This window comes from Eschscholzia californica, unplaced genomic scaffold (assembly GCF_041429995.1).
Source record: "Eschscholzia californica isolate CP2 unplaced genomic scaffold, dmEscCali1.0.p SCAF_3, whole genome shotgun sequence".
In the NCBI taxonomy this organism is placed as follows: Eukaryota; Viridiplantae; Streptophyta; class Magnoliopsida; order Ranunculales; family Papaveraceae; genus Eschscholzia; species Eschscholzia californica.
Genome location: NW_028238420.1, coordinates 41,181,654 through 41,203,785, shown reverse-complemented (window position 1 = coordinate 41,203,785; position 22,132 = coordinate 41,181,654). Strand labels below are relative to the sequence as shown.

At 37.1% G+C, this 22,132-nt stretch overlaps 2 protein-coding genes across 5 annotated transcripts; one reads left to right on the top strand and one right to left on the bottom strand.

The window, feature by feature from the left end:
- Positions 1-744: 744 nt before the first annotated feature.
- On the bottom strand, positions 745-4,962 carry LOC147550376 (P-loop containing nucleoside triphosphate hydrolases superfamily protein). 4 transcript variants are annotated; one of them, XM_086669388.1, is made up of 7 exons: positions 4,789-4,962; positions 4,177-4,255; positions 3,842-4,090; positions 2,671-2,948; positions 2,199-2,363; positions 1,563-1,706; positions 745-1,231 (listed from the first exon to the last, which is right to left on the bottom strand). In XM_086669388.1, the coding sequence occupies exons 2-7, from the start codon at positions 4,199-4,201 to the stop codon at positions 1,019-1,021; spliced, it is 1,074 nt and encodes a 357-aa protein (XP_086525514.1). In that variant the 5' UTR covers positions 4,202-4,255; positions 4,789-4,962; the 3' UTR covers positions 745-1,018. The 4 variants fall into 4 exon arrangements, with proteins under 4 accessions (XP_086525514.1, XP_086525517.1, XP_086525515.1 ...); XM_086669391.1 differs by having other exon boundaries at positions 4,177-4,248; positions 4,789-4,919; XM_086669389.1 differs by having other exon boundaries at positions 4,645-4,851.
- Positions 4,963-9,696: 4,734 nt separating this feature from the next.
- LOC147550375 (RNA-binding KH domain-containing protein) lies at positions 9,697-14,415 on the top strand. The gene is made up of 7 exons (XM_086669670.1): positions 9,697-10,034; positions 11,244-11,338; positions 12,519-12,649; positions 12,824-12,958; positions 13,047-13,163; positions 13,702-13,845; positions 14,047-14,415. The coding sequence occupies exons 1-7, from the start codon at positions 9,916-9,918 to the stop codon at positions 14,194-14,196; spliced, it is 891 nt and encodes a 296-aa protein (XP_086525796.1). The 5' UTR covers positions 9,697-9,915; the 3' UTR covers positions 14,197-14,415.
- The last annotated feature ends 7,717 nt before the right edge of the window (positions 14,416-22,132 follow it).

Here is a 22,132-nt window from a genome sequence, read left to right as displayed (position 1 = left end):
TTTAGATGAAGTCCATAATGAGAATGTTATCGTTTTGATTTATCGGCAAGTCAATTAATGTTTAGATTAAAATCTTAGTATCTTTTAAAAACTTTATTGCTTTTAACAATAACACTTTCCGGATTTTAGAGCGTTCATGTTATAAAATCTGAATAGAACAAAGTACTTAGTTGACTAAGGCAAATAAATCGTCTTTAGGATTATCATGTGGATGGATTCGAAAACCCTAGGTTCCCCTTTTCTGAATATCAACTTATTTGTTTTCTTTTGAGTTATATTTGCTATTTTTTTTATTTGAATCATATTACCAATCAAACCACTTTTGAAAATCACAATAGTTTTAAGATTAAATTGAGTTTGACTTAGTCTCTGAGGAACGAACCGGTCTTACTGAGAAATTACAACTTGACACCCGTGCACTTGCGGATGTAGACCTATTAAGGGTAACCTTTTAGGCCCATCACCAGTTCCTTAGAAAAAATTGACAGTTCTTCCACAATACAATATGGTAAGTGAAATTTCGAGTAAGTAATTACTGTTGAGATCTTTTAAGTGGGCTCTGAGAAGTCTTTCTTCACACTTGTTTAACTTAGGATGAGTGGAAGAAGTGGAGATTTTTTATGTCTTTAAAGTGGACTCCAGAAGTCCTCCTAAAGAAGAACTTCGCACTAAAGTTGAGATGAATGGGAAAAGTAGAGACAATACCGACATATGCTGCAGTTGTGTCACACTTAACAAGAAGTATGAAAATCAAAACATAACCTAGACATTTACACATTATATTCAAGTTCTTGAGTGTTATGTATCAAGTTCAACTCACGAGAAGACGACGAACGGAGAAAAATAAATTAGGCCTACTAGTTGATAGAGGGTATTCAATCGAGGAAGTAACGTTCCACCACAATCAAAAGACACTCATGGACTTTCAACAAAAAAAAGACACTCATGGAAATTATATAATTAAGAAAACGAGTTTGGTTTCGATAAGGACCAATATGAACAGAATTTACTTCAGAGTTCAGAGAATAGCACAGCGCCCACTTTTGGCTAGCTCACGAAGCTCTTCAGTTTCCCTTTGGGCTTTCTCCAGACTTTCTCTTAGCTTGCGGATTTCGTCGTTTGATTGCTTTTGGGCATCTTGCGCAAATTGTTCTGCCTTTAGTCTCGCAGCGTGCTCTTCTGCTAATTGGTGTTCAAGCCTCTGGGTGGCTTCTCTCAGTTTCATCTCAACCTATAAATTAGGTCAAATTGGAGCGACTATATTACATTCAGCCTATTAAACGAAACCCTCAAAATAAACAAACATAAACGTGCCAAATGTTATGGCATGAAAAACCGACTAGTTCAACATACTTCCAAGTGTTGATAAATATATGAATTACCCGGTCACGATCCTAGAGGCTAACATCAAGGTAAATGAGGTTAAACCAATCTAATTTCACCTTGGTTAGCTCCTATGATCGGTAAGTAACTTGCTCATTTGGTTAATTGACGTGGAATTTAGTGATACACGGAATGTGGTAAAAAAGGAAAGAGAATATATGCAGAAATATGAAAATTACCATATCGGTGATGCGTTTGAGTTGCTCCTCATATGGCATGTACATCTGCTTCTTCAACTCCTCAATCTCCACTTCAGGATATCCTTTCAAAGACTTGAACTGTTCTTTTTGATCATGTAGTTTGTCTAGTTTCACTGCTCCCTCCTGTCAGATAATAAACAAAAGTCGGTGAAAAGACAATACGCACAACAAAGTGAGATGAATTTCTATGCCACGTAGTATACGAACCCGCCACGAACCTGTATCATTTGCTTGTAAGAAATCATAAAGATGTTTCTTGTAAGCCTAATTCGACTATTATGGGTTTCAAAAAAGAGATCTTTGGGTGGTGCTTGAATCACAAACATCCAGAAGGAGAAGTAATTTCAGAACATACTCCCTTCCCACTTGAGGGATTTAACTGGATAGCTCAACTGGACCTAGCCAAGCATATTCCCTCAGCCGATTAACAGATTACCTATCTTATAACGACACTTAAACTTTTTGACCGTAGACAAGTAGCATATCTAAATGATTCCTCGAAGATTTCAAGTTGTCCTCGTACATCAAAATAGCATACGATCATGCATATGTATTCGCCCTCATTCAATGATTCCTTCTAATACTAAATACAAATAAACGAAAAAAAATCTTTACCTTCAGTTCAACAAAGAACTCATCCGAGTAAGGCTGCCCACCATTCTCCATTATGACCATGTTCACAAGACTGAGCAATTGTTGGACCTGTTGAACACGTTTTCTTTCATCTTTTGTCTTGTTATCAAAGAGCACCATCCGGTTTTTGCACAACTTAAGAACATTCTGCATTTACATTCCCAAATTCAAACTATGTACGATCAGAAGTATATAGCAACAATATCACAAACGAAGTCGTTTTTTCGTTGTTTACAAGCGAATGCGTCTATATATGAAATCCAAAACCGAACTACTAGCATCCACTGCTATGATATATATATATAGATCCTAGTAGCTTAATTCTGCTACTAATTTGAAAAATCACATCTGGCAACAACTGCCCCACAATAATATAATGAATCTTTTTTAAAATACATCATGCAGTTTAGTTATATACCACTAGTTTAACTAAAAGCTAAAAAGGAGATATAACCTTTAGAGGTTCAGGGCATTCGTGACTCAAATAATCTGCTAAGGTCTCTTCATTATCTTCGAGCTCATCCCCACCCGTGAAAACCACAATCATGTAATCAGAGATTTTATCTCCAAACAATGTTTGCAAACTCTGGAGTGCAGCTTCTTCTTCTTTCGAAAATCGAGTCCTGACTGAGAAAACTACAAGAACGGCATGGATGCCATCCTTGGCCAGATTAATACATTTAATGATCTCCTTGCCAATAAAGTCAGATCCCACGGAGAAGTCAAATAGTCCTGAAAAGAAATATCTCATTATTATTTCAATCTGAACTATGACACCTAAGAAAGAAAAAGACTTCAGTAGTCAGTGCCGTTCATTTTCTTATTAAAACTTTGAAGCAACATTTTTTAAGCAACATTAGTAAGTGCTATTCATACTTCATATAGAAAAATAACTCATCTCAATAGAGAACTAATCTGAATCTAGAGTTCACTAAAAGTACTTTTGTGAAATATGTAGTATAGGAGTGGTATGCCCAGGCCTTAGCAACATATATTATGCAACTCCCTTGCTAGTCATTAATCCACCGAGCCAATTAGAAGACTTCGGCTCAGTGATTTTAGAGTTAGCTACAGCTAAAATATTTATATTTCTGCTAATCCCAGCTATTGATGCTAACTAAGTAATGCTAGGATTAAAGCATGTGTTTATACTAAATGAGTATTCAACTGTTGATGAAATATTTTTTCAGTGATCTAAGCTTGGATACATGTAATAATGTATCTATGCAGACATAAAAAGAGATAACCATATATACGAAAAAAGATGTATACGGAAAAGCAGTTATGGTTGCTCGCAGTAAAACCAGTTTTAGAACGAAGTCGTCACGGACTTTATCGGGAGTGGAAACAATTTTTTTCCTATTTTGTTATCCGAAGATTGCAATGTTCTCGTCGCGAGACAACTGCTACAAGTCGATTTTGTCCGTCACGAACATTTTTGGCGCATTAAATAACCGAATAATTTGAAATAATACAATAAGAAAGCGGGATGGTCATAACGACGATTTATTTCTAACTGTTCTTTTTTTTCAACCAATACCACTAGCCAGCGACTACGTACACTATCGATGGCTCGAGGTATACGCCAACTGAAACTCAGAAAAAGGGTTAACATGAAAATGTACCTGGCGTGTCAATGACATCAACAACCTGGCCATCTCTTAAAGTAGTTCTCTGCAATTCACAAGTACTAGTAACACCAGAAGAACTGGCCTTCGATTTGAATGCTTTCCTTCCAAGAATGCTATTACCAGTGGCACTTTTTCCATTGCCAGTACGTCCAACCAAAACAACAGTCCGAGACTCACTGGTCGAGGAAGTCAATTCCCAATCATCATCAATCGACATTCCACCCATCACTCGGTTTATTTTCTCTACACATATAATACAAATATAAAACGAAGAACTTAGGAACTCTAAACCCCACAAAGAAAAAGCAATATTGAGTAAGTAAAGTTACCCTCTGTAGAATATTTCATTGACATCAGCCAGACAACTCCAATTTGGTCCAACTCTTACGCATATACCGACGCTGAAATCTTCCCAACAATTCAAAATCAGTACCCATATCGATTATAGTACAAAAATTCGGGGGAATATCACAATGAAATAGTAAGAATTTGATGATCAAGAAATATAAGCTTAGACTAACAACATAAAACAAGCAAATCCAAATCAATTACTAACATATATTCATATAAAGTTAACGAAATCTAATAACTAGTAAAGATTCATTAAATTTGGCCTTCTCTCAAACTTTCACAATATTGACATAACTTGAACAACAATCGAGACTCCATTAAGCGATTACAGATAATCAGTTTTATCAGTAAAACTTAAGATAAGTCTTTCCAATCAACAATCACAAAACGAACAGATAAATATTAGAAAACGAAGAACAATTGAATAATTTTATTTGATCCATTACCTTCCTTTATGCTAGCGAAAACAAACAATCGACTAATCAACTGAAGCGAATTTCACAAACAATTGAGAATTTTCAGAAGAACTCAACGAATAAAACGAAACCCTAGAAAAAATAAAGAGAAGGTGATTGAGAGAGATCACTTACTTAAGGCAGAAATTGAATGGGTTTGGGAGTAAAAGAGTCGTAAATAACTCTTTTTAACTTGTTGACTTCCCCACCAAGGGAAAATTTATGGCGGTTTAGGTTCCTGGATGTCCAGTCTAAATTAGAGTCCTGAACTACCACTAAAGTACCTAGTAACCTATTGTAGTAGTCGTCTTAAATTTGGTCACACTACAAAAAAAAATATCCATGTTATAAAAAAATAAAGAAATTTTATCGGTTACAAAGTTTTTGGGTGTTTTGTTTCCTCACTTTCCCAACAATCTCTGTCTCACACATTGACTCTTAAACTTCAATAGTTATTGGGCCGATACTTGTTATACATGGCTCTGATACTAGTGTTGGGTGTTCTTGGGCTTCTCTCACCCCAAAAGCTAGCTCAACAGGTAAGACTTCTATCGCACTTATTAACACACCTCTTGTCCCTTTTACAACCAATGTGGGATTATCCTAACACAATAAAGTTAATTCCAAACAATTTTTAATGTCAGTAAACGAGACATCCATGTTAATTTTTACAGTATGGGTAAACTGACGAAGTCCAACTGTGAGAACATAATCATTGAGTGGTTTTAACTATACCAGGAGCGCGAGGGAATGATGGTATAATAACTTGTGAAGGCTTACTAATGATATTCTCAAAACATTGATCACATTGTGTTTTCCAAATGTACCATAAGATAATAGAAAAATGAATGTCATTCGAAGTACATGGGGTATTGTCTAAATCATACCAAGTTAAAATCCAATTTGATTAATAACTAATTGCCAACAACTCTTGGTTGGAGTGGTAAGAGGTATAGTATTCCACCTTAGAGATCAAGGATCCGAAGCACGCTGAACCATTAAAAAAAAGATAAAATCCAATCAGAAACCGACGTGATGTACGAATAAAAAATATACATAATGGGGGACTATACTTAGATAAAGAAAGGCGGTCAATATATGGACAACCAATTATCTTATACGGACAAGTAAAGGAGGACCAAAATTACTTGGAGGAGGAAGTTCGTTGTCTAATGAGATTACCGATGAAGTTTGACGTGGCATGGAGCAATATAAGTTGAAGATGTGAGAATTTCAATTCCTAATGTTGTTGGACCTGTTACTGGTTATATTGGAAGTCTGTTGGTTCAACAATGGATGGTGAATTTCCTATCAAAAAACAACAATAAAACTTGAAGATGTGAGAATTCCTAATGTTGTTGGACCCCTTACTGTTTTTGTTGTGGCTTCATTTATGGATGGAAGATCTCCCACTAAAAAACAACCGATTGAAGGAATAATTTTAGGGCTTCAAAATGATGTGGGAGGGAGAGTTGTAGGAAAGGAAAAAACTATTTATTGAAGAACCGGGTAAAGTTGCTCAAAAGAGACATCAATGATGAAGAAGAAGTAGAATAAGATCTAGGGTTTGGAAGAAAAGAAGTGGAACTTAAAATAAAAGCTCCAATTCTTAGAGGACACGAGTGAAAAATAATAGAGTGATGTCCCCTTAAAAATTGTTGTCTATATAAAATTTCTCATTTTTCTAGTTGCCCACGTAAAATTGTTGTCCACCTAAGATAATTGGTTGTCCATATATTGACCACTTAAAGAAAATATACACACCGGAGAACTAAATGGCAAAGAGTGCCCCTAGCCACAAAGGAGTTCCCCTTGTTCGTGTAAGGGGAAACCTTTTACAAATAAGAGAGAAGATGTCTTGCCTCTATTTTATCTCTTTTTTACCTGACATCTACTGATAATTTTTTTTTTAAAAGACATCTACTAATTTGAACGTTAAAATCTTGATTTTTAAAAATCCTAAATTAAATTTTTTTTCTTTTACATGATAAAAAGTAATTATGTTTCTCAATGTTTTACAAATAACAAAAAAAGCTATTAAATTGTGTCTATCTCTACAGTCACAAATTTTTTTGGTCAGTGATATTTGCAGAGCAGTTCAGAACTACTTACAGAGTTGGTTGTTTAAAGAGCCTCTTTTTGGTATTTACAGAGATTTTAAATTATAATCCAAAAATTCATCTGGAAAATATATACGAAGGCTCTGCCGGTTAAGAGCAGAATTGGCAAATTCATAGATAACAACCTGGGTGTTCAAATTTTATAGAGGTTGAAACGATTGAGCATGCGCTATTGCATTGTCCTTTAGCCAAGAACATATGGTTCCACTTTAACATAATATCGACGAATATCACATCGTTATCTGAATGGATTCTTTCTTGGCAGGATCACACTCAAACTAGTTTTACAGCGAATGATATACATTTTGTCACAATATTATGACATATATGGAAAACTCGATGTACGTGATCACTGTTTCCAGCACACAATCAACAATATGGACTCTATTATCAACATGATTATGGCTTATCCGAAAAACATCAAACCAGTTAAACAACAAAAACAGTCTGGATTAGACAAATGGGTCCCCCCGAATTCCCCGTATATAAAAATTAATGTAGATGCATCTTATACTTCTATGGTACTAACATTGGTATAAGTCTTATAGCACACAACGCAGAGTCAAACTTTTTGGAAGCAAAGGCAACTACTTCGAGAGCTCGAACCAGTGAAGAAAGTGAAGCACTAGCGATCCTTCGGGGTATCGAATGGGTAGAAAAACACCATCACAATATTAATATCATTGAGAGCGATAATATCAGTCTCATTCAACACTTAAACAACCCGAGGCATATAATCCAGCGCCAATCAAGGATACACATCAAGAAAATTAAGGACATCAGTAAAAAGCTTGGAGGTGTGAAGTTCAACAACATAAGAAATCCGAACTATCTAGTAGATAAGCTAGCTAAATGGGCTAGAAAGAAAGATCGATCAAAGACTTGGAAGAATGTCCCTTACTTTCTATTTAGTAAATACTGTAATAGACATTGTAATAGTACTCTGTTTGTGTAATGGTATTCATAGTTACAAAAAAAAAAGTAAAGACTTAAAGTTAAAGATAAGACCCTGAAAATAACTCATATGATAAAATCCTAAATCAATAGTTCTTGTTTAAAATTTCAATGAATCTAAACCTTCGATTTCTTAAGGTTTTTTTTATTGTGTTGAATAGCCCTTAAAATTTCTAATGTGGGTATTGTTGTTGGTTTGGTTACAACATGAGGTTGAATTTTCTCTCCTTAGAAATCTTTGATTATTCTAATACAAATAGAACTTGGATTTCCTTATAAGTAGGATTTTAGCTAACATTTTATAGGGTTTGAATGTTTTATATTGTGTGAAGTTCAAGCTCGGACAACGACGAAAAAAGTACTTGAGGAAGATGGTTTTTTCCGGTAGATCCGAAGTGAAGAAGATGAAATTTTTCGAAAGATACGATAAAAAATCAATCATTTTTTTGTTGCCATATATTGTTTTTTTGTTGTTATTTTTTACCGTTTTATTTTATTTTTATCTACATACAAAATTAAGCCATTATTAAGTTTTCATTCTTTTATTCTTCATCTTATTACTCTATTTTGTTTTCTAGAACTTCAAATTCAATTATAAAAAAAATTATAAAAAGAACAAACGATGGATTTCACCGAGTTTGTTGTGCGGAAAATGACATGATGAGTCGAAAATTTTGGATAAAAACTTCCCAAGCACAAATTAGCCGAAATCTTAAGTCCGTGACAAAAAAAGAAAATTTGATTTATATCTTGAAAATAGAGTTTTCTTTGCAAGAATCACCACCAACATTTTTTGAACTTACCTCTAAAACATGTGTTCACTCAATATTATTGGAGTTTTGTAAATGCAATAATTCTTGATAGCTCATGAAAGTTAAGCTCCTTCACTCATGAGGATGCTTGAACTTAAAACTTTTCCATTGACGAAGAAGCTAAATCAAACTAATTTCCACCATTAATAAGATTTGTAGTGGATGATCGTGGATTGGTTGTTGGTGGTTATGGGGGTATGGTAGGGTTTGGAGATGAAAAGAGAGAATAAACTTTATTTCTAGTCTGGTGCTTACAAAAATTTCATTTTGTTCCTTGTTCGATCTGTAAATACTAAAATTATATTACAGAGAAACAAGAATAGATAAAAAAAAAATTTAGCTTTGTAAAGAGCATTTCATGCTCTCTAGATACCAACCACCATTTCATGTGCACACCAAACATCAAATAGTGTGGTGAAGAAAAAGAAAAGGGGAATTTCGCGATACCCTCTCATCTCTAATGTCCAATTAGCGATACCTTTTTTAATCGGATATTAGTGAAACCCCCATAAACCCCACTTCTTACACTTAAAAATACAAAAATAGCCTTACACTTATTATATATTTTTTTCCCTCTCATACGACTACGACCGACATAACTCTTTAACTTCGGTCTTTCCATAAATTTTTCTATCAAATTTGTAAGTTTACGATCGACATAACAACTCTAACTTCGGTATTTCCATGAATTTTTCTATCTAATTTTCAAGTTCAATTAATAATGCCTCTTCTAACATTTTAATTTTTTGTTTAATTCGTAATTTCAATTTGGCTTTATATTTTTTGAATGTATAAGAGTTATAATTAACAGAAAAAACACAGATATCAAGAAGTCTTTTTCAAATTCATTACACTTGAAAACATTGATTTTAGCGTAAACAAAGAACAAATGAGAAGTTAAATTTTTTTCTTAGAATTTACGATTTTTATTTTAAATTATTGTGATTTATTATTTTTAAATTTTTGATAAATGTTATAAATTAGAAAAAAAATATGGACAAGAAAGAGAAAAAAAGGGTTTCATCAATATCTAATAAAAAAAAAATATCGGTAATCAGATGTTAGTGTGGTGAGGGCCGGAGGGGTATCTCTAAATTGCGGGAAACAAAAAAGAGAAGGTTTCCAGAAGAAAAAAAAAAAAAAAAAAAAAAAGAGAAGGAGAGAGGGGGTGAAAAGGGTAGTCAGTCGGTGGACAATTTACAGTGGTCCCCACATCTTTGCATTCATCGCCACATCTCGGTTTTGATATTTTTCTTTGGTAGTTGGATTCGAGTAATCACAGTAATCGCTAATCTCTCTCTAGAATCTAGTCTAGAGGAGAGGAAAGAGGAGTAGTGGGAGTTGGAAATCCTGCAAATAGGTTTAGTAGCAGAGTGATGGCAGACAGAATCCAACCTGGAAGTTACTTCCAGTATTCCCCTTCAGGAGGAGGAGGAGGACACCACCATGCTTCTCCTCACAGACTCCCTTCTTCTCCTTCCTTGGATCGTGAAACGTACTAATCTCTCTACTTTATCACTACTTTTATCTATTTGGGCTTCTCTTCTTTTCACTCTTCATTTCTCCATTTTAACCGATTCATTCATTTCTTATATATCAAAATCAATTTGGGTTATGTTCATCACTTTGAACAATTTCTTCTTAATTGTCATGATACCCATTTTGAGTTGATGGTTATCAGTAATTAATTTATACTGTCTTAATCATAAGTTTTTATCAATTCAATTGTTTATTTGTCCTGCTTTCTTTGATCAATTTCACTGTTTTTCTTTCTTGTTGTGTAATTCTTCTCAATTGTGTCTATTAGTGTTGTCTTCTCCATGAAATTTGCGATTGGGTATCTGTTGAAGCATTATTTTGGACTAATTCATGTTAATACTTTTTCTTGTTGGGTATCCTGATTTCGACTTGGCAATGTTATTTCATTAGAAGCCATATTCATCATATCCTCCCTAATTACAAAATTTACATTCACTATATCAAGGGGGATACAAATGCTTATTGTTGAAGCAATTAGTTTTGCAGATATAGGAAGCTGCTTTTGACAGCCCTTATATAATTAGTATAGAAGTAGTTTGAATCTAGCCGCAATACCGAACTTGTAAGAACCTTCATATAAAAGAATTCCGCTTCTACTATTATAACAAATCATTTGAAATGAATCTAACATGTACTGCATCATGGATAGTCGTATAGCCCACTAGAACCATGTGTAACCTAACAATTGTTTTGTTGGGGCCGTAGCAAGAACTAATGTGAAGTCGAACTACCTTCATCTAAAAAATATATTGTATCTTAAAAATATAGTTGAATTTGGGGTATTAACACTTCAAAATAGTTTTGGAGACACATATCGGAGAACTATCATAGAGTATGGATGCATAATGACGTACTCGTTTTCTGGATAGGTGCAGCTTGACTCCACAGCGTTTGCAATGATCATATGTTTATGCTTCTCTTACCTCCTATTCGGCAATGTGTCTATCTTGGTTTGTATGTTCATTTTGCATATATGGGTGTAGTATTACATCTATGTGTAGTAGTCTAAGAGTTTGAGTTTTCTTACCAATGCATATGTCATCTGCTTACATTTTAAAAGGATGCTATCATGCTATTAACTTTGTAAATTGGATTACCTTCAGTGTAGTTTGGTATTCTTTTTTGTGGGTCTGCTGGTTGTAATTTGAGAATTCTTTTCATACAGCAATTCAAGATATTTGGCTGAATTATTGGCGGAGAGGCAGAAATTGGGACCTTTCCTTCAAGTTCTGCCACTTTGTAGCAGGCTTCTAAATCAAGGTTGGTAACTTTCTTATAGAAATACCTAGCATGGGTTAACAGCAAGATGAAGCTTCTGCAAATATAAATAAGCAGTTCTTCACATCTTAAGCATACTTTCCTTTCTTTTAATTTGTTAGTGTTTCATAACTTCTTATGATGACTTGATTTTTCCACAGAGCCTTCAATCTTATGAGTAACATTGATGTTGTAATTCTCCTCTTTCATAGTTTCCTTGTTTACTTTCTTAGGGCAGTAGTTCTTTTAGAAGAATGTTTATGTTTTTGTGTGTAATCATTGTATCATGTATATTCCCGTAAACATGCTTAATAAATGTGAACCTTATCTCTTAATCGAGACTGAGGAGTATGCTTGGTTGAAGAGTATCTGATGCAGTCCAATCTTGCTTTCTAATGCCTGATTTTTTGTTTATGTTAACAAGCAAGGGCATGCCTTGATTCTGGTAAGGTGAAAAAGGGGTGCATTTTTTTATATGTACTTTTAATCGTCTAAAAGAGCAAGTGAACGGGATACTTAAGTGCTTTGCTGCAGGTTGAAAACTCCTAAGACCAGGAGGATGGCCGAGAAAGGGTTGCAAAATAGATCACTTGACAGAGGAGTAAACTCCATTAAAGAAGAGAATACTCTACAAAAGCGTGTAGAGTTGGGACAATTTTATCAGATCGAGAAGACTGTTTTTGACAAGTCGAAGTTCTGCTTGTCCCAGTTTTCCTTATTTCAATTTTTTTTCTTTATTGGTAGAAAGTCCACGCGTCCAGGCGTATCTCGTGTGAACTTTATTTCATACAAGTGTCCATGTAAATTCTGAGTGAATAATGTAATGGGATTGGTTTTGCTCGGCTATTTTGTATCTTAGTACTTGGCTCTTTCTCTAGTTATGTCAATATATATGCATATAATATACATGTGTTTATGGAAAGTGAGAACCAAATGTTAACTGGACTAATCTAACCTTACTAACTTGATATAGATTGTCATCGCTTTTTTAACCAAAGTTAGTCGAATTGTTACTTTGGAATTGAACTATGTGGTTTGTTCTATTGCTTGTGATTGTAGATACTGTAGAATTTGGAAATATTGTTTTGTTAAAAGTTATATGGGCAAACACTGAATATCCTCTTAGCTTTGGTAACAAGATATTATTAAGTTGCTTCGATTTCTTTTTTCTATCTCATTTCAGAAATTGTACGAGCATCTGGTTTGTCCTTGAATCAAGCTTTTCTCGATTATGAGAGTCCATTGCGGTCAACAGTTCAAAACATGAATAGTGGACTGATGGATCTTGAGGGATGGCCAATAATGCATCCAGAGGTAACGCTTCTATTCTTTAGTATTTCTATCCGACAACATTTGAATATTTTGAACTCATATTACATATGTAAAGAAGTATATGAAACTACGAACGAGGAAATGACAATTAATTACTTAGACCGAGAGACGATATTTTCTTCATGATATAATCTTGTCAAGTAAACTTTGGTTCAGGAAAATGGATTCCTTCAAAGAAATGGTGTTTTTCAGTCACCACCAATAGGCTGGCATGGGTCTCCTGGAGTTACGAGCAATCGCATTGTGAAGAGAGTGATTAGATTAGATATTCCTGTTGACAAGTTCCCAATGGTAAGTGACCAACAAGTTAACTTTATTCTCTTTTATATCCATCATTTTAGAGTATTTATCCTTCGGTCATTTTTTGTGGTTGTAATAGTTCAACTTTGTCGGTCGTCTCCTTGGACCTCGTGGTAACTCCTTGAAAAGGGTTGAGGCTACAACTGGATGCAGAGTTTACATAAGAGGTCGAGGCTCAGTTAAAGATACCATTCAGGTACTATTTTCTTTCTTATCTTAGGTAGTGTTTTCTTTTTCTTTCAAATTTTGATGAGTACTGAGATATGAAAAATTCAAGTGAGATTTTGAATGTCTGGGTTGTCTAACTCATGCGTATGAATGGTTGACTTGCACTGATTCTGAACCCATTTGAATCAGACATTGGATAAGTTTGAAAGAGTCCATAGTTTGAAGTAAATTTTAAAACGGCTTTTTTCCCACGAAAATAAGTCAGACTCAGACGACCCGGACTCGGACTCGGACAATAAAAGAACAGACTTAGTCACTTAGTGTAATATAGAATATTTGCTCCTACTTTGCCAATAGTATAAACCCTGTAGAAGGGAGAGTTCCCATATCTTTTCCATTTACGGTTTGGTTCGCCTAAATCTTAGGGCAGATAATTGTACTTAACTAGAGAGGAACAATTTCAATATAATGACCAAATCTTAATCTCATCTAATTATTTCCTTATCTTGTCAATCAATGATGATTTTTTTATCCATTTCTCAAGACAAATTCGTTGTTGTTTTTAGGAAGATAAACTTCGAGATAAACCGGGGTATGAACACTTGAACGATCCATTACATGTGTTGGTGGAGGCTGAATTCCCCATAGATGTGATTGATTCCCATTTGAACCAGGCCGTGGCAATATTAGAAGACCTTCTGAAGCCTATGGTATGTGCCCTTCTTTATTAGAAAGCCAAGTACAATATAAATGTCTAGTGGTGTCAACTGGGCGAAGCCTACTGCGTGGGACCTGTAAAAGGCCACATGCCGAGTTTACGCAGCTTGGCCCGCTTGACACCGCTACGGATGTGAAAACCTCTTGTAAAAATTCCTCTTTCTTGTTGATACCTTATTTTTACCCTAATACAGGACGAGTCCATGGATTTCTACAAGAAGGAGCAGCTAAGGGAGCTAGCATTGCTAAATGGTACATTGAGGGAAGAGAGCCCAAGCATGAGCCCTAGTATGTCTCCTTTCAACAGCACTGCAGGAATGAAACGAGCAAAAACGGGACTCTAATTCATAATTCATTATTTTCGACCAGTCGGTAGTATTCTGAATCAGCTTATATATTCTCGCTTGCCTCGGATAGATATGGGGGCTCTTAGAAATCATTATTTAGATATATTTTTGGTTGTGTTTGAGGTGTGAAGTTTATAAAAATCATCTATTCTTGCCTGGACCATTATCATAAACTTTTATTTACACATTTTAATTAATACAAGATTGCATTATACATTTTTTATTTCTCGTTTAAGTCCAAATTCATTCGTTTCCAATACAATTGCTGTTTTCGATCGCTATTCTTGTTAAGTAGCCCCTTTATGTAAATGGCAGAAGGAAAATGTTGCTTTGTTGGTAAAAGGGACTTTCAACACCTTGTTCCAACTAGTAGTTATATATTTTATCAATCGAAAAAGTCTTCTCAAAATTTTAGATCACATAATACTCGAAATGAGTGAAAATGATAATAATCATTTATGTAATAGGCAGTTTCTAAAGTTTCTAATATGATGGATATAGGCGGTTTGGCAAATTCTTATAGGCGGTTTAGTTCGGATGCATGTAGGCAGTTTCCAATAAACTCAAGGCGGTTTTGGTTTCCAAAAATTGAAGTCGGTGGTGAGCATCCAATTTAGAGATGGTCGGCTTATAATAGTTATAAATAAGGGGGTCTTGAGTGCTTCTAATCATCAACCAACACAAGCAACAACAACTCTTCTTTAGAGAGCTAGAGAGAGAGAGCAAGAGTGAGAGAAATTTTTCATAGTTTTTGAGCGGTGTTAAATTTCTCGGTCGTCGAAGATCTAGTATAGAAGGTTAATTTCTATGCGGTACCATCTTGGGACGAACTTGCGGGTTGTGTTAGTCGTCTTCATCTATCCTTCAATAAAGATTTCTTGTTCGCCCGAGGACGTAGGCTTTAAAGCCGAACCTCGTTAAATTCTGTTCGCATATTTAGATTTTGACTTAGCTTTTCGATTGATCTTCATAGTCGGATCAATTTCTAGGTAGGTTCGATAGCTTCCGCGACTTTTAGTTCTAACAATTGGTATCAGAGCCTTGTTGAGATTGAACGAAGAGAAGATGGGATCGAGAAGTGGTACGGTCAAAGCAGGGAAATATGAGATAGAGAAGTTCAATGGGAAAAACGATTTTTCTTATTGGCGGATGCAGATGAAGAATCTGTTAATCTCGCAGAAATTACACAAGACGTTGACGGGAAAGAAACCAGGAGATATGTCAGATGAGGATTGGGAAGAGTTAGATCTCGAAGCACGGGCTACCATTATGTTGTGTCTTGAGAGGGACGTGGCGTTCCTAGTAGACAAAGAAACAACGGCGGCGGGTGTGTGGTTAAAACTAGAAAGCAGTTTCATGACGAAAACTTTAACGAATCGGGTCTACTTAAAATCCAAATTAATCACATGTAGAATGGAAGAAGGTTCTTCTATTCAGGAATATGTGAATAGGTTTGACAGGATTATCTCAGATTTGAAGGATATTGATGTTAAGGTTGAGGATGAGGACCAAGCCCTCATATTGTTACTTTCATTACCTAAATCCTATGAGAACCTTGTTCAAACTTTGATGCTTGTTGGTGATAGTCTAAGCATGGAAGAGACGAGAAATTCGCTATTAGCGGATGACCTTCGTAAGGTTGCTACTAGCAGTATGGCGTCGGGTGGAGTAGACAAAGAACAAGCACAAGGGTTGTTTGTAACGAGGGGGAGGAGTAATGAAAGGGGAAAGGGAAAGGGCGGGAAATCTAGATCCAAATCTAGAGGCTCTTTCAAGAAAACGTGCTTTAGTTGTGGTGAGCTTGACCACTTTAAAGCGGCTTGTCCAAAGAGAAAGTTGAAGCAAAAGAACGAAGGCTACAAGGAGAAACAAGAGATGCAAGAGGCGGGATATGTGTCAGAAGAGGCGGACGAATGTTTCTCGGTGACAGAGGTGTCTGAGAAGATCTTCGATAAGTGGATGCTTGATTCAGGGGCGTCACACCATATGTGCCCAAATAGGGAGTGGTTTACTACCTATAGGAGTATAGATGGTGGTACAGTTATACTGAGTGATGATAGTATATGTAAAACTGTGGGACTCGGAACAATACGGATCAAGATGCACGATGGAGTGGTGAGAACATTGACGAACGTAAGACACATACCCGATTTGCGGAAAAATCTAATTTCCCTTAGTGTGTTGGAGCGGAACGGCTGTAAGATAATTATAGAGAATGGCTCCATAAAAGTCGTTAAGGGTTCTTTGGTGGTAATGAGAGGTACTCGTTACGGTAATTTATACAAACTTTTGGGGACAACAATTACTGGAGATGTAGCAGTAGGAATCAGTGGAAGGGATCCAACGGCTAGTACGAGGCTTTGGCATATGCGCCTTGGGCATATGTCAGAAAAGGGTCTATCTCTGATGTGCGGGAAAGGCTTGTTGAAGGACATGAAGAAGCCTTGCATGGAGTTTTGTGAGCATTGTGTGTTCGGGAAGGCACACAGGGTGACGTTCTCTACAAGCAAGCATAGGAGCAAAGAGGTGTTAGACTACGTACACACCGATGTCTGGGGACCGGCAAAGTTACCTTCCAAGGGTGGTTCCAGGTATTTTGTTACATTCGTTGATGATCATTCGAGATTTGTCTGGCTTTATTTTCTGAAGCATAAGAATGAGGTATTCAACACATTCCTGGTGTGGAAAGCAATGGTTGAGAACAAAATTGGTCGAAAGCTGAAGACGTTAAGGTCGGATAATGGGACCGAATACACGGATGGGGCATTCAAGGAGTTTTGTAATCAGGAAGGCATTGTGAGGCACTGGACAGTAGTAAACACACCTCAGCAGAATGGAGTCGCAGAGAGATTGAACCGTACACTACTTGAGAAGGCTAGATGTATGCGCTCCAATTCGGGATTAGGCGTAGAATGGTGGGCAGAATCTGTTGCTACAGCTTGTTATATTGTGAACAGGTCTCCACATTCTTCTTTAGATGGCGGCATACCTTACGAGGTGTGGTCAGGTGAACATGCAGATTACGGGAGACTTAAGGTTTTCGGTTGTACGGCCTATTACCATGTTAAAGGTAACAAACTTGACAATAGAGCAAAGAAGGCAATTTTCTTAGGATATGCTACAGGAGTCAAGGGTTATCGGCTATGGTGTACGGAAGACAATAAGTTTGTAATCAGCAGAGATGTGGTGTTTGATGAGTCATCTATTGTAGCTATGGCGAAAGCTACGGTGCCTAGTTGTGGTGATGTTGGGTCTACTAAAGCTCAAGTAGTGGAAGTAGAAGCCGAAGACCAACGGGTTTCTAGGAATCATGATCAGGTGGAGCATCAGGATAATACTCAGGATGAGGAAATTGATGAACCCGATCATGAGGAGGTTCAAGGGGAAGGTACACAAGTTTTACAACAACAACAGCAGAATGTTTCGGTACACACTAGGCCGAAACGGTTATATAAGCCGGTACAGAGGTTAGGGTCAGACAAACCTCTTAGGCATTACGGGCAGGCAAATGTGGTTGAATATGCACTCTCGGTGGAAGACGACGAGCCGGTCACCTTCAAACAAGCTATTACCGCGGAGGAAAGAGAGAGTTGGTTGGTTGCTATGCAAGAAGAGATGGAGTCTCTTCACAAGAACAAGACATGGGAGGTTGTCCCATTGCCCGAAGGTAAGTCTGTTATTGGTTGTAAATGGGTGTACAAGAAGAAAGAGGATTCTTCCGAGATCAAAGGTACAAGGTATAAGGCAAGACTAGTGGCCAAGGGTTATGCACAGAAAGAAGGGGTCGACTACAATGAGATTTTCTCACCGGTCGTGAAACATACTTCTATTCGGGTGCTATTGAGTATTGTTGCTCATAGGGATCTTGAGCTGGAACAACTCGATGTTAAAACCGCCTTCTTGCACGGAGATTTGGAAGAAGAAATTTATATGGCTCAACCTGAGGGATACAAGGTTGAGGGTAAAGAAAATCAAGTATGTCGTTTGAGGAAGTCTCTTTACGGATTGAAACAATCCCCTCGCCAATGGTACAAACGATTTGATTTTTTCATGTTAAAGCATGGTTTTCGCAGAAGTGACTATGATTGTTGTGTATACATCAAGAAGCTTCGCGAAGGTGACTTTATTTATCTCCTTTTGTATGCGGATGACATGCTTATTGCTTCTAGAAGCATGGTGGAGATAGATAAGTTGAAATCTCAACTCAGTCAAGAGTTTGAGATGAAAGACATGGGCGCTGCAAAGAAGATACTGGGAATGGAGATTAAGAGAGAGCGGTCAAGTAAGAAACTTTACTTGAATCAGAAAGGTTACATCGAACGAGTAGTTTCTCGATTCGGGATGCAGAATGCGAAGGCGGTGTCAACACCTTTGGCACCACACTTCAGGCTCTCGGGAAAACAATCTCCCACTACTACGGTGGAGAAGGATCATATGGATCGTGTACCGTATGCTAGTGCAGTTGGCAGTTTGATGTACGCTATGGTGTGTACTCGTCCGGACATTTCACAGGCGGTCAGTGTGGTTAGTAGGTTTATGGCAAACCCGGGGAAGACACATTGGGAAGCTGTGAAGTGGGTCTTGAGGTACTTGAAGGGTACCGTTGATACGGGTTTGTGCTTTGGTGGAGACACATGTCAGGTAAGCGGTTATGTTGACTCGGATTATGCTGGCGATCTAGATAAAAGACGATCTACTACTGGTTATGTATTTAAGGTACATGGTGCTCCAGTTAGTTGGCGATCGATGTTACAATCTACAGTTGCGTTATCTACTACGGAGGCCGAGTATATGGCTATGGCCGAGGGTGTGAAGGAAGCATTGTGGTTGTGGGGTCTTCTGGATGATCTAGGGATTAAGCAAGAGTGCGTGGATGTATGGTGTGATAGTCAAAGTGCGATCCACTTGGCGAAGAATCAGGTTCACCATGCTCGCACTAAGCATATCGATGTCAGGTATCACTTTGTACGAGATGTCATAGAGGAAGGTGATGTTTCTCTCATGAAGGTACACACAGATGAGAATCCCGCGGACATGTTGACTAAAGTGGTGACGTGTAGCAAGTTTCAGCATTGTCTGGAATTGCTGCAAATCGGCTCGTGTTAAGTTGCCCGAAAGGGCATAATGGCGACAAGGTAATATTTATGTGAAGGGTTGGTAGAACTACGGTAGGCTTGATCCTGTAAAAGGGTACGTAGGCAGCCATGGTCATATGGCGCAGCCGGATGAAGCTACAAGAAGCAGATATATCTTACAAGGAGTATCCTGGTGTTCGTCCAAAATTTGAAGTATATCAAATTGTGTACGAGGTGGAGAATTGTAATAGGCAGTTTCTAAAGTTTCTAATATGATGGATATAGGCGGTTTGGCAAATTCTTATAGGCGGTTTAGTTCGGATGCATGTAGGCAGTTTCCAATAAACTCAAGGCGGTTTTGGTTTCCAAAAATTGAAGTCGGTGGTGAGCATCCAATTTAGAGATGGTCGGCTTATAATAGTTATAAATAAGGGGGTCTTGAGTGCTTCTAATCATCAACCAACACAAGCAACAACAACTCTTCTTTAGAGAGCTAGAGAGAGAGAGAGCAAGAGTGAGAGAAATTTTTCATAGTTTTTGAGCGGTGTTAAATTTCTCGGTCGTCGAAGATCTAGTGTAGAAGGTTAATTTCTATGCGGTACCATCTTGGGACGAACTTGCGGGTTGTGTTAGTCGTCTTCATCTATCCTTCAATAAAGATTTCTTGTTCGCCCGAGGACGTAGGCTTTAAAGCCGAACCTCGTTAAATTCTGTTCGCATATTTAGATTTTGACTTAGCTTTTCGATTGATCTTCATAGTCGGATCAATTTCTAGGTAGGTTCGATAGCTTCCGCGACTTTTAGTTCTAACAATTTAGTATTCCACTTTCTTCTCCTTTTAGTTGTTCATATTTCTTATTCTTATTATTATTGCTAGAAGTGGCATTATTAGCTTGAAGGGGACATATAAACCAAAAACTAATCATAATATCTATTACCTCTAATTTTCATATTAATTTATTTTCTCAAGTCAAATAAAAAAGAATTAATAAAAATATTAATGGGGAAAATATTATATTAGTATAATTGTGCAAGTCAACGTGTAGAATGCTAGATGTGTTGTTTGTTTTGGCACTTTTACACCTCCTGGCACTAAATATGTCACAACTTCACAAGGAACCTTATTCTTTTGAAGGGCACCATTGTTGGCCTCAATATGACTTGGTTGACTTGCAATACACTATGGAGTGACTACGTTAGTTCAAAGACTTGTGTTGATAACATGTTAAACGATTATGCGAATCACTCGTCGGATTGCCAATAATTAAACTTCTGTTCGTATTTTTGAACCGCGACGTATTAAAACATGTCGTTAGACACTTTTTGATAAGAAAGATCACATTTTTTCCTCCTATCCAACAAAAAATGTGGAAATGATTTGCAACGTACAAGATGTAGAACACTTAAGATTGGGACCCCCCTCTTAGGCTATAGAAGTGTTAAAAGAAAATAAGAATGAATAGATTTTGTTTTTGTTAAAAAAAGAAATACAGTACTTATGACTACAAGCTCACGTATGAGGCTTTTGCTTCAAATTACAACCTTGGTGTAATTGTTTACACTTTTTATACCTTATCTAACGGCGACAATCCGGCCCTATGAATAGCAAAATTAACGGAGTAGATTAACTTATCGGCCACGCTCTTCAAAAACAATCACACGTGCCATCAGTCTTCCATCAATCAATACGAAAAGCGTTTCCTGGTGGGACCCACTTTGTGCCACGAATGATGTTGGGACCCACCCAAACAAGACAATCTAAATCTATATAAATAATATAGGACCGGACGAGGCAGTAACCAGTGAAAAACCTTCCCGAAATTGCGAGCTGTAATGATCACTGGCTAGCGTCAGGCCAGACCATGGGCCGCCAACCGTAGAGTCCAACTTGACATCACTCATGCGGGACCCACATACCACCCAGGCTTTATTCACCCTAATGTTTGGCGGCTTTTCATCGGCTTGCAGCTGTAACTCGACCTTGGCTTGGCTAATTGAGCCATTAGGACAATAGTCTCTTCATAAGTGGTCGGTTTGTGGGACCTGGACTCGTGCTCTGGAAAAGCAGTGCCCATTTTGGGAAAGATATCTAATCAACCACTATAGTTTATTTGTCTACTTTTTTTTGTCCTATGAGAAGTCAGGGAGAAAATTTCAGTTGTTGATCTAATTTCTCTCCCAAAATATATATGAAAGGAGAAATCTAATCGTGGAAATTGGCCTAAAGTAAGGCAAAAAATTAGGGGTGGCAATGGGTACCCGTTTATCCGAGAACCGAACCGATCCCGAGTCTTAATGGGTAGGTACTGGGTATAGGTTTTAGATCCATTAAGGAAATCGGGTCTTAAATGGGTATACCCGAAAGGACCCGACTAGGAGGCGGGTCCTTATCGGGTATATCCGCCGGGTACCCGACGGGTAATGGGTACCCGAGATAATACGAAAAAATACCCTAGATTATATAGTATTCTTGTACGTCAGGGTTTTTCTCACCAAGTTACCAACTCACCAAGTTATGAAATTTCTCAAATCCTCTTTTCCTTGGTTGAAAACTAATTTATAAAACACAAAAGTGAGCGAGTTAATATAACATAAAGGTTCATTTCTTCTTTCTTGATTCCCCTAATCTCTAATCTCTTATACTCATCAACTATTGTACCCGAGATATTTGCTTATTTAAGGATCTATGTCGTTTATGATATTTCTTTTCACTAGATTCATGCAAATTCTTCCACTTTAAGAAATATTTGATATACTTTTGTGAATACCCAATGGGTACCCGAGAATTTTAAAGGTTCCGGTTCTGGATCCTTTGATTGAGGTACCGGTACCGGAACCGTCAAGAACCGAAACCGTTA

Excerpts from the sequence above, each read along its gene's own strand:
- LOC147550376 (XM_086669388.1), bottom strand. The coding sequence starts at position 4,201 with ATGTCAATGAAATATTCTACAGAGG. Across the intron at positions 4,091-4,176 it reads AATGAAATATTCTACAGAGG|AGAAAATAAACCGAGTGATG; the intron begins GTAACTTTACTT and ends TTATATGTGTAG. Across the intron at positions 2,949-3,841 it reads TGATGTCATTGACACGCCAG|GACTATTTGACTTCTCCGTG; the intron begins GTACATTTTCAT and ends ATTTCTTTTCAG.
- LOC147550375 (XM_086669670.1), top strand. The coding sequence starts at position 9,916 with ATGGCAGACAGAATCCAACCTGGAAGTTACTTCCAGTATTCCCCTTCA. Across the intron at positions 10,035-11,243 it reads CCTTCCTTGGATCGTGAAAC|CAATTCAAGATATTTGGCTG; the intron begins GTACTAATCTCT and ends CTTTTCATACAG. Across the intron at positions 12,650-12,823 it reads GGCCAATAATGCATCCAGAG|GAAAATGGATTCCTTCAAAG; the intron begins GTAACGCTTCTA and ends ACTTTGGTTCAG.